The 17844-nt window shown below is 48.4% G+C and overlaps 6 protein-coding genes across 6 annotated transcripts; 2 read left to right on the top strand and 4 right to left on the bottom strand.

Moving 5' to 3' along the window:
• Window positions 1-779: 779 nt before the first annotated feature.
• On the bottom strand, window positions 780-2748 carry CNBJ0170 (hypothetical protein; the record flags this gene model as incomplete). Its single annotated transcript, XM_768145.1, has 3 exons — window positions 780-1052; window positions 1123-2279; window positions 2337-2748. The coding sequence occupies 3 exons, from the start codon at window positions 2746-2748 to the stop codon at window positions 780-782; spliced, it is 1842 nt and encodes a 613-aa protein (XP_773238.1).
• Window positions 2749-2993: 245 nt separating this feature from the next.
• On the top strand, window positions 2994-4694 carry CNBJ0160 (hypothetical protein; the record flags this gene model as incomplete). Its single annotated transcript, XM_768144.1, has 9 exons — window positions 2994-3083; window positions 3134-3176; window positions 3223-3342; window positions 3395-3669; window positions 3732-3857; window positions 3936-4106; window positions 4167-4436; window positions 4513-4616; window positions 4676-4694. 9 exons carry the CDS (start codon window positions 2994-2996, stop codon window positions 4692-4694), a joined length of 1218 nt encoding a protein of 405 aa, XP_773237.1.
• A 213-nt stretch (window positions 4695-4907) lies between these two features.
• On the bottom strand, window positions 4908-6680 carry CNBJ0150 (hypothetical protein; the record flags this gene model as incomplete). The annotated part of the gene is made up of 1 exon (XM_768143.1): window positions 4908-6680. The coding sequence occupies one exon, from the start codon at window positions 6678-6680 to the stop codon at window positions 4908-4910; it is 1773 nt and encodes a 590-aa protein (XP_773236.1).
• Window positions 6681-8473: 1793 nt separating this feature from the next.
• CNBJ0140 (hypothetical protein) lies at window positions 8474-9979 on the bottom strand (the record flags this gene model as incomplete). The annotated part of the gene is made up of 3 exons (XM_768142.1): window positions 8474-8629; window positions 8708-9573; window positions 9649-9979. The coding sequence occupies 3 exons, from the start codon at window positions 9977-9979 to the stop codon at window positions 8474-8476; spliced, it is 1353 nt and encodes a 450-aa protein (XP_773235.1).
• Window positions 9980-13153: 3174 nt separating this feature from the next.
• On the top strand, window positions 13154-14891 carry CNBJ0130 (hypothetical protein; the record flags this gene model as incomplete). The annotated part of the gene is made up of 6 exons (XM_768141.1): window positions 13154-13266; window positions 13325-13936; window positions 13987-14305; window positions 14359-14432; window positions 14484-14595; window positions 14646-14891. The coding sequence occupies 6 exons, from the start codon at window positions 13154-13156 to the stop codon at window positions 14889-14891; spliced, it is 1476 nt and encodes a 491-aa protein (XP_773234.1).
• A 186-nt stretch (window positions 14892-15077) lies between these two features.
• CNBJ0120 (hypothetical protein) lies at window positions 15078-17638 on the bottom strand (the record flags this gene model as incomplete). Its single annotated transcript, XM_768140.1, has 3 exons — window positions 15078-16496; window positions 16582-17548; window positions 17628-17638. 3 exons carry the CDS (start codon window positions 17636-17638, stop codon window positions 15078-15080), a joined length of 2397 nt encoding a protein of 798 aa, XP_773233.1.
• Between the last annotated feature and the right edge of the window lie 206 nt (window positions 17639-17844).

Raw genomic sequence — 17844 nt, 5'->3', positions numbered from 1 at the left:
CGATCCCCAAGGTGCCAAGATCACTTCCATAAACACCCAACTCCAAGAGACTAAATCAATCCTCCAGAGGAACATCGAGTCCCTCACTGAGAGAGGGGAGAGGCTGGAACATCTTGATCAGCGGACTCGTACGTCGTTTGTTGCTTTTGAGGACGAAAAAGATAATAGTATAAGAGAGGTGGTGGAGATGGATGGGTTGAGAAAGAGTCTAGAAAGGCTGATGGCTGACGGTGTCGCTATGCCCTCTTTTCGGACATAGATGATCTTTCGATACATGCTCAAACTTTTAAAACGCAAGCAACGATTACTCGTCGGAAATTTTGGTGGAAAAACATGAAAGTGCGTTTGCTCTTCTCCCCTTTCTTCCATCTTCCCCTGCAATATATCTTCTAATCTGATCTGACCTGTTGATTTGACAACAATCGATCAGTGGATGATCGCGATAGGATTGTTGTTGGTCATCATTATCGCTGGGATCGTGGCTGGCGCTATCAAAGGATCACATTAGTGACTGTTCAACCTAAAGCCCAGGGGAGGTTTTGACAAGGAGTGGAAATGGGTTGAATTAGAATGAGATGTAGGTGTTAAATGTCGAATATTCCCTCACATGCCTGCGGACTTGAGATTTTTGATACGTAAGAAAATGTAGACATCGATATGAGAATATGCAAGACCAAGAGATGTATGTACACTACTGCTACGCCATGCTTTTCCTTCTCTCTTCCACCTCCACGGGCTCCTTTACTGATCGCAAGCCACCAACCATTAATTCTTTATGCTTATTGCTCCTCAAGCCTCAGCACAGCTACACTTTCCACATGCGCCGTCTGCGGGAAAAGATCGAACCCCCTCAAACTCTCTACTGTATATTTCCACCCTTTCACACCTTCTTCTTTTCCTTCACTAACTTGTCCACGCTTGTTACTTTCATGGACGAGGTAACCCACATCCCTCGCTTGGGTGTGTACGTTACACGAGACATAGACAATAGTGAGAGGTCGGAAGTTGAGGAGTTGATCGAGGAAGGGGGTGTCGCAGCCTTTTCTTGGGGGCTGCATTTTCATTGGGTTAGTTTCGCTATCTTGAAAGAAGGAAGAAAAGAGAAAAAAGGAGTAAACTTACATCAACGACAACACAAGAATGTCTTCCCGCAAAACCCTGCTCGGCCAACCCTCCAAAGATATCCTCCGCTTTCCCACACAACCACGTCGTCTTATCCTTTAGCCCATTCATCTCCGCGTTCCTCTTCGCCGCTTCTATACTGAGCGAGGAAATCTCCACTCCAGCGACGGCAATGAATGACGGGGAGAGGGTGATGCCAAATAAACCGGAGCCGCAGTATGTGTCTACCAGGTGAGTTGGACGGGGGAGGTTGGGGTTGGGATTGGGGGCAAAGATGGCTTCTTGCACGTATGTAGTGAGCGGGATAAGAATTGAGTTGTTGTTCTGGAAGAAGCTCCCCGCTGTGAAGGAAAACAACCATGGCCCTACGCGTTCATACACTTGCGCCTTGTGATCCGTCACTGCTACATGTTCCTCCTCGCCCGCTTCTTGTACGTTCCATGGGTTCTCCGCTGTGGGTAAAGGTTCAGGTTCGAGAAGGGCATCACGTAAGAGGATGGTAGCGCCTTTTTTGTAGGACATGATGCTAGATTTGACTTGGGCACGAGAAAGGGTGAGTTGGGTATTGAGTACGGGCGTGGCAATGGGGCATTCTTCGATATCCATCACACCGGGTTTACCTTTACGTTCAAACCCGACTCTGCACTCCCATCCTTTCCTTGCTTCATCCTCCGCGTTGAGTGCTTCTTCCTCCCCAGGAGACGCTGCTTCCGCTTGAAGCTTGACGAGCTTTTCCTTTGCCCATTTAGGAGGGGCATCAAAATGTGGGGTGATCTTGGTACGGTACCCCCACTGTTTAGGAGAACCGATGGTGGGTAAGATGGTAGGTACTAGAGAAGACGGTAAAGTGGAGAATCGTTCATATGCAAGTTGGACAGTGCGCAGTTTATGTTGGAGTTGGAGGTGATAAGGTACAGGTTGAAGCTGACATCCGCCGCATTCTCCAAAGTACTTGCAACCCGCATCGGGGTTGACCCGTCTATCGCCCTCACCGCCTCGGTAAGTATCGCTGTACTCTAGGATTTCGACGAGGTCGGCGAGGCAATGGAGACGATCGTGCTTGTAGATTTTGGCGCGGATACGGTCGCCAGGGTGAGCAAATGGTGTGATGATGGCCCATTTCTTCTCGCCGGATTGGAATAACGACAGAGATTCGCCTATCGTAAAAGTTAGCGGGTTGATTTTATATATGAAAAAAGAGAGATAAACCCCACCCGAAACGGTAAAAGCACCGGCAGTCAATTCGATAACCACAAAACTCCCCAACTCGCTCGGTGCCTCCCATTCACTTCCATCCTTCTTAGCCAACAACTCGTCGACATACTCTGGTCCGAGGAAATCACGAACATCATGCCACATGACATCTGCCGGAGAGAATGGTTCCGGCAAGGGCTTTCTTCCCTTTCGCCTGTCTCTCTTTGTTTGTTTCTTGGGCTGCTGCTGAGGCTTTGACGGTTCCGCAAAGAGAGCATTGACGGGAGCCTCTGTGACGTGCGTAAAGTCTGCAGGTAGTTCCTGTTTGAAACGCTTTGCGGGAGGCGAGCGGATGGGGCTGGTGGTCATTGTGAATGTTCTAGTACGAGCTACTATGGATATAAGACGCCTTGGGATAAGACTTTTCAACATTTATCTCGTCGCAGCTTGCAACTTTTTGTAAACAAACCGGCCAATCCCCTCCAAGACGTTTGTGAATTTTTGGTGGAGGCGGAAGGTTATTTATATCTTAATTAAATATTGATTGACCTTAATTAATGCCTTAACCAGGCCGCGTCACTCTCCGCTGCACCCAAGTCGCCATCTTCTCTTTCCACTGAGATACACATATCTTCTTCCTCAGATTGTCAGTATATCCTCAATACTGCTCACCAACAATGTCAGCCGAAGCATCAACTTCTCAGCAAGTAGTCGCTCCTCAGGGAATGGCCCCGGAAAAGTACCAGGCGATCAACGCTTACCGTGATGTGAGTCAAGCAGGTCATTCGCCGTTCGTGGAGTACTAACACCATTGCAGAAAGTCAAGGAGCACAGTCGATTATCTGAGCAGCTCAAGAATGGTGTGTAAAATCACATTGCCCGACCATCGCTAATGCGAAGAAACAGTCCGTTTAAACATCCGGACTCTTGGAAACGACTATGACAAGACGGAAGACGACATCAAGGCGCTTCAAAGTGTGGGTCAAATCATCGGTGAAGTATTGAAACAGCTTGACGATGAACGATGTATGTTTAATTTTGCCCACACAATCTGACACCGACACTAACCCACCCACAGTCATCGTCAAGGCATCTTCTGGGCCCCGATACGTCGTCTCCTACCGACCCACTTTACCCGTCCACAAGCTCAAACCCACCACCCGAGTCTCCCTCGACATGACAACCCTAACCATAATGCGTATCCTCCCCCGTGAAGTCGACCCTATGGTTTACAACATGTCTCTTGAAGATCCCGGATCGGCTTCTTTTGCCGGCATCGGTGGTTTGGGCGAACAAGTGAGAGAGTTGAGAGAGGTTATCGAGTTGCCTCTGATGAATCCCGAATTGTTCGAGGTGCGATCATCCCTATCTATTTTTTTTGGCGGGCAAAAGGGGCGATACTGATTTGATGGCAGCGAGTGGGTATCAACCCGCCCAAGGGTGTGTTGCTCTACGGTCCTCCTGGTACAGGAAAGACACTCCTCGCAAGAGCTGTAGCTGCTACTCTGAATACCAACTTTTTAAAAGTTGTCTCTTCAGCCGTACGTCTCCCATTCTTGTTAATTGCTTCCCCATCACCACTAATGCATACTGCTAACCCTTCCCTCCTTTTCTCGTAGATTGTCGACAAGTACATTGGTGAATCAGCACGTCTTATCCGAGAAATGTTTGCCTATGCCAGAGAACACGAGCCATGTGTCATTTTTATGGACGAAATCGATGCTATCGGAGGGAGGAGGTTCTCACAAGGAACAAGTGCGGATCGAGAGATCCAACGTACCCTTATGGAAGTGAGTCTAGTATTACTCCTTCTCTTTCTACCCGTCTTCTCTAACCGCTTTCCCCCTTAGCTTCTCAACCAAATGGACGGTTTTGAATCTCTTGGTCGCACCAAAATCATTATGGCCACCAATCGTCCCGACACGCTCGACCCCGCCCTCCTCCGTCCCGGCCGTCTCGATCGAAAGATTGAGATTCCCCTTCCTAACGAGCAAGGTCGGTTGGAGATTTTGAAAATTCATGCGAAAAAGGTGAACAAGAGTGGGGATATTGATTATGAGGCAATTGTGAAATTGAGTGATGGGTTTAATGGTGCTGATTTGAGGAATGTTTGTACCGAAGTAAGTCGTCTTTTTGCTTTCCCCTCTCTGTTGTAAGACAGGAATTTGACGGATTATTTGCATTTTTTTTCTCTAGGCCGGCATGTTTGCTATCCGAGATGATAGGGATGCTGTGGTCCAAGAAGACTTTATGAAGGCTGTCAGGAAACTAAACGAGGCAAAGAAACACGAGACTACTATGTGAGTATTAGTTATCTGCATGCTGACTTATTATCTTGAATGCTCATGTGATGTTAAAGGGATTATACTGCCATATAAGTTGGACCTACGGACATCCATAGAAAATTTTTGGAAATGTGGAAGGTGACCCAATGCGTGATGCATTCATACATGTAATATCGACTATCGACTATTGATATCGAAAACACTGGAGGATACTGCAACACGATACTAAGAACGACGGAGATGATGGGGTTAGCAATGTGACCAATATGGCCGTAACCATACAGAATAATAAACATCACTTCCATTTTACTTATACCCACACCCCATCTCCCTTTGCCTGGTACCCTCGGTACGCGTGATCAAACACTTCTTGAACGCTTCCCACCTCTCCTCCGTCCATCGCTCTTTGCCTTCTTCTTCCCAGAATGTTTCTAACGATTGATCGAATTTGGTTCGTCTAGGCACAACGTACCTAACCATTACCCCGCCCCCGTCTTTACCGCTACCGTTCGATAGATGATAACAATTCCAAGCGATACAAAAATGAAGCCACATGGGTCGGATGTATTGTCTGGGGCCGACACGTCCAGAGACGTCGAGATCGTATATGATTACGAATGTGTTCGCGAACGCCAGGCCTTGATGTTTAGATGAAACAGGAGGGATCCGGGGTGAAGGTGAGGGGAAAGAAGATGAAGAAGGCAGGGAAAAGGGTTGGAAGAGGAGAGAGAGTGTGTGAGGGAAGGGGATGATCGGGATAGGCGCGAAAAGGTCGAATGACAGATGAATTTTTACTTCCATCACTTTGACCTTTGTTGCTGATACCGAGTCCATCGCTGCAGAGCACAGCATATCCACTGCACAGGAAGTTCCCGTATCCGTCCAATCGTAGGCTCCATGCCGCCGGTAGACGTCTGGTGAGTTCGTCAGATCGAAGCAGAAGGATACGTTTCCTAAGTTAGGGCCGTCTCTGGATCCGAATCTTATGTAAGTGAAAAAGGTCTTGATGAATGGTGTCCAATAGTTCTTGATTGCTTGGGCCGACGGCAACACTTTGGAGCTTGAGCTTGATTGGTTGAAGGCGATGTCATTGATCAGTTGTTTTCCGAAATGGGCAATCTTGACATTTCCGAAAAGCGGTTTCGAGTTGTTTGATGGTTGGCCAAGGTCATGACGGTCCTTCCTTTCCTTGAGGACTTGAAGCAGCTCTCTCATACCTTGCGCATCCTTTATACTGATTTTCTCGGCCATCATCATTGCCTTCACTTTTCTCTCCCCACCCCTATCGCCAATCCCATCTTCATCCTCTGTTTTTGCCCTAGCAAACCCTTTGAGCAACCCATCAACCAGACCTCCTTTGATTACCAAACACTGGTAAATTAGCCCAACATACCGATCATAGCACAGTTTATTGAGTCGACAAGCTAAAAGCGGCTCGAGATGGTCTGTTATGCGAAACAGGATGAGAGGGTAATCGGCAAGATTGACTCCGAAGCGAAAAGTAGCGAGATGAGGAACGCGGGCGGCGCAGGGATAGCTGCCAGGGATAAAAGGATGTTCAGCAGGCTTCTGCGCATACTCAATCCTCGTGGCCTTGGGAACCCGCGATGCCCTTCGAGCAACCACAACTTTCTGGATCAACCTCCTTGTCACCTCCAAAGCAGATACTGACCCATCCAGAGCCCCGCCAATTAGTCTCAAAACCAGTATTACGACTTGCAAGAACCGTTCAAGGGAGCTGAAAGGTAAGTTTGAATACGGGCGAGAAGGGGTATGCAGGAGGAGAATGTGAGATTTGTGTTTCACGGTCTGGACTGGTAGCTCGTCGTCAGGAGGGGTTAGGATGATAGATGGCGATTCTGGGATACCCAGAGGGGGCCGAGGACGACGAAAAGGTGTAGTTACTACGTTAGAAATGGGGATAGAGCCTTGTGCGCTCGGGCTGGGTACGTTGTAATTGGGTGTCGAGTTTGACGCCGCATATGCAGGAGATGGGGTTACAAAGGTGTCGTAGGTCGGAGATTTGATAGGAGTCCGACGAGTGGAGGAATAAACAATCCTCAGAGCTGCGGTTGGCATCTTTTTATAAGGGTCGTGATTATCCACGTTATATTTGCGTGGCGCAGTAAGGTCGATAGATTTCAAAACTGTAGAAAGGGATGGGTCGGCGTTATCGGATAGCTCGAGTTGCGCTATGACTTCACGTTCTGATCTGGGCACAATAGTCCAATCAGTCAAATTCTCTCCTGCTTCACTTTTTCCTCCTCCTTCCCCAGCAATGGGTTGAGAGGTAGACGATGAAGAAATGGTGTTGGAATATTGAAATTCAAGCTCCTTGCGTCATAAAATATGGGTGCGGGCTTTGATCTTGTTGATCAACGAGGAGGGATGGAAAGGAGAAATTGATGTCGCTGAAGGGATAGACAGGTAAAGAGGTTTGAACGACAGGCTATTGGACATGTTAGGTACAGTATCCAGGTCCTGTGGGGAATGAAGCTTACTACACAGTGTAAGGCTCACACTTGTATGTTCCGTTACACAAGACACACAAGGGTAAACAAGGCTTACACTCGTGTTCCGTTACACAACGCAGGAAAGGAAACTCGGTAAACGAAGTTGGAGACTCAAGAGGGGAGTGAAAGAGATGTGGAATGGTGTACAAGGTATCCAGGCAAACGACAGAATCAAGAAGAGGACAAGTTGGTGGAGAAATAGAGAATCAGCGAGAGATTCTCTCAACTGTTGTACTCGTGCTAATTAATACGTATCGCTCGAACTCGGTCATCGGACCTCGCCGACGGACAACGACGGCGGGCCAACAAGAACCACTCATCAACGTTAATTACAATTTATTAGGTGCTTTCAGCACAACGGGATACCAGCCTGCTGCCTGCTACTGTCATGTTTTCTGACTCTGTCAAAATCCACAGCATCCAAAGCACTCCGTCCCTCCACATGGTGACATGCAATGTCAAACTCTAACTTCCGTGCAACATAATTGCATGGCTTGCTGTGGCTTCTGAGTTTGAGGCTTTGCGGAGGTGACAATTGAGTGACTTGCGGTGACATACGCCAAGGTGACAGCCTGCGACACCCCTCGGATCTCGGCAGTCGGTTTTCTTCTTCACTTGCATGCCCTTGGACGTTCTTATGACTTATGATGGTTCTACACCCACAGCTTCCAACTACATTTGCTCTTCGCTTGTGCGAGTTTGCAGGTATGGCTGTAGCCGCTAGGAAAGACAGGAAAAAAATAAACACAACGACAGACTGCAACATGTCTCCAGAATTCGAACCTTGACCGGGTCCAAGGGGGCGGCAGAGGTCAACAAGCTTATCCAAGTCATGCCCTAAAAGAATGACTAAACATGCTACCCTATTCCTGGAACCCCTGAAGCTGAAAGGGAATAAGACGGACAAAAAAAGGGATCAAATATCCGAATCCGTAGAAGAAGCAAGAGAATTTGTAAAAGGCATCGTAATGGTGACGTAAGCCTTCTTTATCGCATGCAGCCGAAGGCAAAGAATTTGTATTTGTTATAAAGAGCAAGGTATTTGTGGAAACGTGGAGGGCATGGAAGTCATTTACATGTAGAGTCATGTCTCTTCTATATAGCTGTTACACGCGTACTTGCTATGTTGTTGTGTGCACAAAAAGGAAACAGTAATTGATGATAGATAATAAAAAAAAAGTCAAAAAGATTGAAGATGTAATGATTAATGCGGATAGCTGGGTCCTTTTTGATATAGAGTTCCTGGAGGTGTTACAACTGAATTCGGAAACGGATTGACCAGACAGACGTATAGACAGAGCAGTAATGAACAAAGGACAAAAAAAATAATAAGCATCGGTTGCAGACCAATAGACGACTTTATGCCCTCGTTTCGGACAAAGGCGTAAGCAAAGGCCCTTCACCTGTCGTATAACACTTTGAAGGCGCCTCCGTCTTTGTTCGTTCATCAGGATCGAACTGTGAAGCAGGAAGCTGAAGGCTTTCAATAGAGTTCATAGGTACGACAGTTCTGGGCTATGAGGACTGTAAAGTTAGTTTAAGATAACTTATTCGGGGGATTAAGATTAAAATGGTTGACGCTTGATGACTTACCGGCATATTTTCATCCCTCTTCCGCAATCGTTCGTTATCCCCACCCCAAAACGTCTCCCCGGCATGACTAGGCGAAACGAGGTCAGAGATCCTTATCAATCTCGGTGAAACTTTTTCTCCCTTTTCGCCTTCTTGAAATCTCTGCTGACCTTTTGCGTTTGAGGCGGAGGGTGGACGAGGAGGTTCGGCTGGGGGAGCTGTGAGGGGTTGGATAGGGGGAAGGATAGTATCTGATCGGCGGCCCGTCATGGCGGTAACGGTAGCTTGTGTAGGCGGGCGGCCAGCGATACCATACGGCTGCCACTCCTCAATCCTTCTTCTCTTCAGATCTCCTCCTTCTTGAGGTTGAAGTGCAGCTTCCGGATGGACGTAGTCGTGCATCTGCGTACTCCAAGTGACGTCAGGCGTGGGATAAGGGTTCTCGTAAGGTCTAGAGAAGGAGCTTGGTCGGGGTAATGTAGGTCGATCACCGCTCGGATTGGCAATAGGCTGGGTAGGGGGTAGTTGGGTGTTGGGATACATGTTGGATGAAGGCGTGGGAAGTTGCGATGCTGCGCGAGCAAGAGTAGAAAGAGGATCGATCGGTGCTTGTTGTTGGATCGGTGGAGGGTAGACAGGGTTCATAGGTAAACCGCCAATAGACGGTCTGCTTCTCTTCAACTCCCTATCCGACCACATTCTCCTCAAGCCTTCGACATCATTAGCCAGTCCATTGCGGAATAAGACGCTTTCGAGATCGTGTATCCACCCCTGAAGATTGCTTTCGTGTTGTTGTGACACTGAGAGTGCATTTTGCAAAGCAGTGTTGTCAGACTTGAGGTTGGCCACGTCCCGCTCAAGGTCGGCAATGTGGTTTGCACGGCGTACTAAGAGATATTAGCATGAGATGGGACAAATAAGAGAAAGAACCTGAGTCGGGACGGAGAACGTGGGGAACCTACATCGCAAATTTCTTTGCTTGACACGATTCTTCTCTCTCCGTATCTCAAGTTTATCTCTTTCCACCTTGTCATCATCTTGCTCGCTGTCCGTTTCACTATAATGGTTGTGTGACGACTGGGCCTGACTTCCACGTCTGCTTGAGGTGGTGGAATGGGAATTGGAAGTGTTTCTCGGAGGGTGAGATTGCTGTTGTGTATGCGGCTGTGGTTGCTGCTGGGAAGATTGTTGGGAAAGGTGCATGGCGGGAGGCGGGTGGAGGTTAGGAGGTGCGAATTGAAAGGGGTCTTTGTGGCCAGGTGTAGCTGGCGTAGGGAACGGGGGGTGATACATTGTAGGATATTGCAATGGTGTTGTGGAAAGAAAAGTTGCGCACTTGGGAAAGATCGGGTACTGGCTGGTTATAAACTTGGCGGCGTCTTATGGACGAAAAAGTAACTCAAGGCAATCAAAGGTCACCGAATCGAGATTCGCAGATCTTTTAAACTTGCGTGAAAGAACTGACCAAAACTGAGGACCAAAAAGATGTTCTGCCTCCGACGGATCCTGCACGTTGATCTCCGCACCAAACGTCGGCAGGATGGTTTCTTGACAGGGTCGAAGGAGTGTGCCCAAAGGCAGGCCGTATACTTCTTGCTGCGATGCAAAGGACGCCGATGAGCTCTCGCCCGGCCGAAGCTCACGTGTGGCGCGGGGCGTAAGGACGGTGACAGTCTGAGGTGACAGCGAGGAGCGGGCACAAGCTATGACAACGATTGAAGGATGGACGTCGCCGGTCAGACTGTGGCGTACGTCGTGTTGTAGTGTGTTGCGGGCTTGCGGCTATTGGTGGAGGAGTGGAGGATGTGGAGGCGGGAGGGTGATGTGTTCAGTTAACAGTTGGAACGTGGGGCACAACCGAACGTTTAAGGGGCTAAGCTTAAAGTACAGGAGATAGGATACGATTGAAAGAGAAAGATAGAGATATGCTGCGATAGAGACCGTGCTATTCGTCATCTAACTGTCTGGCATCTGTTTCGAATGTTGTCTGAATGATTTGTAGAACACACCTCGAGATTTGTATAAAACGTCGACAGCCGTCGTTCTCACCGGTACCAGTTCAGGGTTGTTTAAGGGATCTCTGGGACTGAACTTCACCCGGTAGCCGCGACGAGCTCGCTTTCCCTCTCGGCTTTTGTTTTTGTTTTTGTTTTTTCGGAAGCAAAATAACCGCTTCGTCCTGTGCCTTCCTGCTCCTTCGCAGGTCGTACAGATGGCCACCGTTAGTAACTGATAACGACCCTCTGGACCTCGAACTTCATCCGAATTAATGCCCTCATGGGCTAATAACAGCCAAGAGTCGTTACAGTTGCTCATGAATCTCATGTCTTCTGTGCCCTTCTTTCCGTCGGCATAAAACTATAATGACCATTTATCCTGCCTTTTTCTAACATTGCGAATGCTGGAAGAACTCAGGGTTTTAATAATTATGTTTTGTACACGCACTGGCTTTTGACTTGCGACGTGCCAGAACCCCTGAGACTTCTCCTTCCTTCCGCAGCCCGCAAAATACACTCGCACGACCATAATAAGAATGACGGCCCGATAACCAATTCGTCCGTTCTCAGCTGTAGTCGATGCCGTGCCATGTGTGTCACCCGTGTCAGCGTCAGTCACCAACGAAAAGAGATTAGGAACACGAAAAACTTAAAACCATTGACCGATTTTTTTTTTGTCCTGGAGTGCTGATTGGTGGTGACTTGGTGGTGACTTTTTCGGTATTCGGCGTAGACGGTGGAAAATGGAGATGGGCTGATACATCATGCGTGGATTGCGATCGTTGATGGATGGTGTGTGCATAGAATGCTGGATAATTGATAATTGATGATGGTCGGTCTTTGTGCGGTACGCTTTCTGTCCTTCGTTTTGCACCACTGATAAATAACCTCCATTCCGTTACTCTCAGAGCTCAGAATTTGATGCAGTTGCAAGGGTGGAGTATCTTCATTAGATTCATCTACGGGACGGATTCCAGAGTTGATAATAGCAGAATGCAGAAGAAGGGATAATCTTCTCTGATCATCTCTTCGCAAGCGTCGAGTCTACGAGTCTGCGACGAACCTCCTTTTGTTGTTCATTCTATCCATATCTGGTTCATGTGTTCATTTCTTCCTGATCACCGATGACCCCTTCTTCCTGCTCGCTGCCTACTGCAAACCATAGAGCAGGTGATTCCGGGCCGAAAGATCACTACCGCGGCTCACGCGCGGGCCGTCGGTCTTCTGGAAATAGACAAACGCCACCGACGACCGTCCACACCTTGCGATTTGAAACAACCCATTGGTACGAAATGGAGCTTGCCAAGTGCTCGGCAGTGCTTGTGCCATGCAGCAGATGGAGGTTGTAGTGTCATAGCGTCAAATTGTTATCTCCTGGTGGTTCCCTTCTTACGATCGAATTGCGAGCTGCCGGGTCATGATGAGTTGCAAGCAGATCACAGGGTGACCTGCAATTCATGTGCAATTGCCAGCAACTCTTCCACCGGTCCCATGGCCATCCCTGCTGAATGCGCGTTTATGTATTTCATCCCAACGCAATTGAGGCTCGAAAAATACTGCTATAATAGGAGGCTTACATTACGATCTGTGGTACCGGCGGCCCACCAGGAATCGTGAGCCTAACGCAGTGCCGCGAGAACCAATTGTTTGCAGCTCGGCCTTCGGTCTTTCGTCGATAAGCCGGTGCGTATAGACGCAACATGCAACAATAATGCGATGATTGTACTTCCTCTTCTCTCCCTTCCACACTTTGGAGCATTCACGACAATTACGTGGTCTGCACTCCCTAACCACCAGCCAGCAACAACTCTCTGGGATCCATTCTCATAGTTATTTAATCTGTAGCTGACGCATCAAGCATCAGAAAAGGTTCAACAGTGAGCGCCGAAGCACCGCCAAGCGAGTGGCAATCGATCATACAAGAATTCGGCATTCGACAGCAGGAAGGACGGAGGGAAAGAAAACCACGACGGACATGGCCGCTGGGCCGTTTGACTTTGATTATGTAACGTGTTTGTCCAGAGTCAAAATAAGCGCCATGGCGGCTGAAGATGTTCCGAAGTCCGAAGTCGGAGCATGATATTTTGGCCCAAAAATCTGCCATTTTTATGTGTTTTTCGCCATAAACGGGTTAGGGGACCACCGCCTGCATCTTCCATCATTTCTCTATGTGAATTGCCCACCATCAATCCTCAAAGACGATGGTGTCAGATTAGCATGTCAGAAATCTCAACTTATGTACCCTACATGATGGTATGAATGCGCAAAAGCTCCTCGAAGATCTCAAATACCGAAGCCTGATATGAAGATAATATTCAATGCCCACAACTCTTTTGGGAGCTTCAGCTTATAACCTCAGAGGCTTTCTTTTCGCGCAATCTTATCTGATCGGTGACGAAGCTGTTTTCAGGTTCTTTTCAAATGATTAAAAGTAACGAAGATGGTTACCCTTATTCTCTAATCATCATTCATGCTGTTCAGCGGACTGTCCTCCCCACATATTCACGACAGAGCGCGTGGCATACTGATGAGCGGTATGTACCTTTTAGCACAAATTGCTGCATTCCTTGGTTGGTTACTGGGGTACGTCTTTTTCTCTCTTGCTTGGCGTGTCGGCGCCTAACCTCCATCTTGTCTGCAGATCCCAGACTAGCCGATCATTGCCACCGCTCTCCATTACTTCTCAATCAGAGCTCTCATGTGGCTCCATATCGCATCCCATCACGTCCGGATATGTGCATCTTGAAGGCGGGAACTTGTTCTTCTCCCTGATTGAGGCCAAGGAATCTGCGAGAAATAACGGGCTGGTGATTTACTTTGAAGGTGGACCGGGAGGAAGTGCGATGGATTACCCTTTCCTTGGTGCCGGACCATGTCAGCTTACTCCCGAAGGAGGGACTATACTCTCGCCTGCACCGTACCCATGGACAGATCATGCCAATCTCTTGATCCTCGAATACCCGATTCCTACCGGATGGTCTTACAACACTACTTCCCATATACCACATGATTCGTCTGCTGGCGCTGCTGAAGACTTTGATGACTTTCTTCAAGCTTTGCTTCACCATTTCCCTCAGTTTGTTCATCAACCATTGATCATTAGCAGCTTGTCATATGGAGGAACAACGGCCGCTCACATGGCGTCGACTGTGCTACGTAGGAACCAGAATGCAGGGATGTTTTCCACCAGGATCAAAAAGCATATTGATCAGTTAGTACTGGGTAATCCCTTTGGCGATGTCATGACGGTCATGTAAGTTGATCCCTTCGTAGTCTGCATTCGTAATCTAATCAAGCCAACAGATACCAAAACCTTCATCATCTTTGCTACACCCCTCCAGCAATCCTTCCTTCCTCCTCTTGTGAAACACTTGAATCCTACCTTACCCCATGCCTTGACCGTCTTGCATTCCTCACGTCTGAATCCACCTCGCATCTTTCCACTCGTGAGCTCCGACGTGAGGCTGCTAAATATTGCGCACCGCCATTCGAGTTGACTTGGAAGGACGCAAGGGTAGACAGGTATGACAGTCGCAAACCGCCTTGCTGGCCAGTAGACACTTGCTGGTGGTGGAACGATAGTTTGCGAGCTTTGATGAACAGCGATGAGATGAAGGAAATCGTAAGTGTACATTTGCATACCAACATTAGATCGCTCACTAACTCGAGCGGCAGTTTGGTGTCCCGTCTCATTTGACTTGGAGTTTCCTGGGCCTTTCTAGCTTGTATTTCTATCTTAATGCGGACAAGTAAGTTCCATTCTCGCCTCAAGGGATACGTGCTAACACGTCATCTCACAGTATGCAAGCTGCACACCACCTCCTCCCTGCCGTCATCGACGCTGGCACCCGCATTTTTGTGTACAGCGGTATGAATGACACTATCCTCCCATATGAAGGTTCACTCGCCTGGGTACGCCCAAAATGTTCTCTTGCCACCTTGCAACTAATATTTTTGTTTAGATGTCCCGTATCCCTTCTTCCCAACTTTCAGCATTCCGCCAAACCCCCATCACCATTCCCCCATCGGCGGAGCCATCAGAAACAGCATTCAGAGGTATCGTCCATAATCCCGGAGGCGCCGTAACGCTGTATGGTTTCCCAGATGCTGGGCACATGGCGCAGGTAGATCAGCCGACGGTGGTTTGGAAGATTTTGGAGAATGCTGTGAAAGGGGAGAACTGGAATCCACTTGAAGGGTGGTGGTAATGGGAATGTCAAATGTATGAACATGCTCGGCCCGCAACCCACTTTTGGACTGGATGGGGAGTTTTGTTTTATAGAAGCCGGATAGAATACATGTCATATGATGTGGATAAAATACGTACGATACACATCAGTCATGTTCCTTAGCAAGATAGCGAAACGCCTTCCTCCGTAAGCCCAGTAGGATTTTTAATCTTTTTGCACATCTTCTTTATTCCCCAGCAACCCACTCAACAATGTAATAATCACAATAACTCCCACTCCCACGCCTACACTTACTCCCACAACCCATTTCCTGCCCCAGATCCCTCTTCGTCTCAGGCCTTGCTCAACACCAGATCCGGTGTGAACCCCCTCCCGAACACATTCTCCCGGCGTCCCATTCCCACTGTAAGCTCGGGTTTCTTCATGGACAATAGAATCCCAAGCAAGGGTGGGAAAGTATGATGAGATGGATTGACGCGCTTGCCAGTTGGGGGATCGATGGCCTAGATGGGGGGATTGTCGAGGACGTGGCGCTGCTCTTTCTTCTCTCTCTTCTTCCCTTCCCCTTTCTTCACCTTCATCTTCATCTTTCAAATTCCTTGATTTTCTCCCTAGGCGCATAGTCCACTCGCCAGTTGCAGTTGAGAATAATTCTTTCCCAATATTAACATCACCATCAAGACCAAAATCCAGACCAAGACCAAACCCGCGATCAACGTGATCTTCTCTCTGTTCAGATAGCGCCCCTTGCCCGAGAGAAGGAGAAGAAGCATCCGAGTGTGTACAGCCCAATATTTTTCTCAATCCCTTCCCATCCGCCTTGGACTTCGTTTTCGTGTTGCCCTCTGACATAGTCATAAACATCCTCCCTGGACCAGTTTTCCTTCCTTGAAAACCTCGATCATGACCATGTCCCTTTTTTAATGGTGTAACATGTGGGACTAATAGATCATCGATTTCCTCGGGGAATACGATTACTCCTTCTCGTTCTTCTCTTATACTTATTCCTACCCCTGACAGGTTTTCCCTCCCTCTTTTTGGTATCGATATCCCGAGCCCATTCCTCGTAGCTTCATCGCTGTTCCTACTGAAATGCGGGGTGGGGTGTGATTGTCCGTATGATCCAAAACCAGGACCAGAATTGTCCCCCTCTTCATCGCTCCCTAACTCGGTGAACACATCCTCCCGGCTTTTCATCCTTTCCAGCTTTCTTGAATATTGAAGTTGAAGACGATGTTGCTGCTTTAAACTTGAGCGAGTCGAGCTTGCAAGGGGAGGCGTGGAGAAATGTTTCCTCCTATCATCTTCCTTGCTTGTGTGATTGATCGATGGGGGGTAAGGTAATAAGGAGGAACGAGTAGAAGGGAGCTGGGACACAAGACAACGGTCCCCGGAGGGGTTGGAGAAGGATGATCGTGTAGGGCAAGTTTGGTGGTTAAGCCAGGGGACAAAAAAAGGTGGATGTGGCTTTATAGGACTATCGCCAGTGGTAGTGCAAGATGATGAAAATTGTGGTGATGGAGTGCGGGTGTGGCGGGTTGATACAGAGAATCGCGAGATTTTGTAGGTCCTCTTATTATGGGATTTAGAGTTTTTGGAGCTTTTTGTGGAGTGTTGCGATACCTATGAGATAAGACGGCGATGATTAGTTTTCAACCCAAAGAAGAGCGGAAGCAAGGGAGAGGGGGTGGGTTAGAAAAGGACCCACACGTTTACCAGATTTGAGCATCTTTTCCAGGATGACTGTCCGGCCTAAGAGCATCTCCAAATCTCCTTCATCTTCCCTTTCAGCGTCTTCACCTTTTAGGATTTTGCGGGTCGAGGCCGCATTGGTTTCTTCGTACTTTTTCATCTCCCACCGTTTGGCCAGGATGTATCCAAGGGTGATCGTTGAGCTTCGTTTTGATGATTTGGTCGAGATGTTTGACTTTGCAGATTTTGTTGACTTGGATGTGGATGAATTCAAGGAGAATCCGGAAGTAATAGACTTCTTGTCCTGCTTCTCGACATCGTTTCCATTGACAATTACGCTCTCCCCAGCGACACCTACATTGACATAGACATCGACGTCCTTGTCCGGAACATGGTCTTCCACAGTTGGTGTGGCCAGATCAGCCGTACCGCTGTACCCCGACCATGTGGACCTGGCGGAGGAACGTTTAGTACCTTGAATTGAACTTGGATCTTGGGTAAGGAAAGGGTAGAGTTTTGTTGCTGTGGTTGCATCCGTACAGGTAGCAGTGGGAGGCGAAGGAGGTAAAGGGGAATGGAGGAATAGAGGAGAAGCGAGAGGGGAAGCCAAAGGAGATATCCGAGGAGGAGGTTCGGCCCAAGGGAGATTTGCGAGAGCATTTTCAAGACGTTTAGTCCTACTCCCACTCCCATTCTCGGGGACCTCACCGTCGACCGTTGCTCTCGCCAACGTCGAAGCAGCTACCAACCCCGCAAGGGAAGACAATGACGGTTGTCCCAAGACGTGGTGCGATGCGGCCCTTGATCTGGTGGCTCTCACTGCGGTAGTTGGGTAGCCGGTCTCGGTGGTCCCGGTTTCGGTTTCAGTGGTAAAACTTGCACTTGTGGAGGAGCAAGAGTAAGAGGAGCGCGAACGAGGGAGAGATTTGGAATCGTCATCTTTTAGTTGGGTCTTCGCAAGCGGTGCCATGTTGGTGGGGTTCCTATGCTGGCGATATTATAAAGAGAAAAGAGATAAGACTGAAGGCATTGGCTGGGCAGTTGTATAAGGCAAGGACGTACCTGGCATGCATGAAATGGCCGTGATGGGGTTTGTGATGGAGAGTCGTATCGAGAGGTGTATCGATGCTTCGACCTGGTTGCCTTCGTGCCTAGGCATCAATTCTTCCTAAACCGCATCAATTGTAAAGTCGAGTAATTGGGGCTGCTAGGGTCAGAGCAAGATGAAAAGACGGAAACATGCAAAAGAGCAAAGGTTAGAGAGCGGTTGCATAGGCCA

This window comes from Cryptococcus neoformans, chromosome 10, assembly GCF_000149385.1.
Source record: "Cryptococcus neoformans var. neoformans B-3501A chromosome 10, whole genome shotgun sequence".
NCBI classification, from domain to species: Eukaryota; Fungi; Basidiomycota; class Tremellomycetes; order Tremellales; family Cryptococcaceae; genus Cryptococcus; species Cryptococcus deneoformans.
This window is presented reverse-complemented; position numbering and strand designations above follow the sequence as displayed.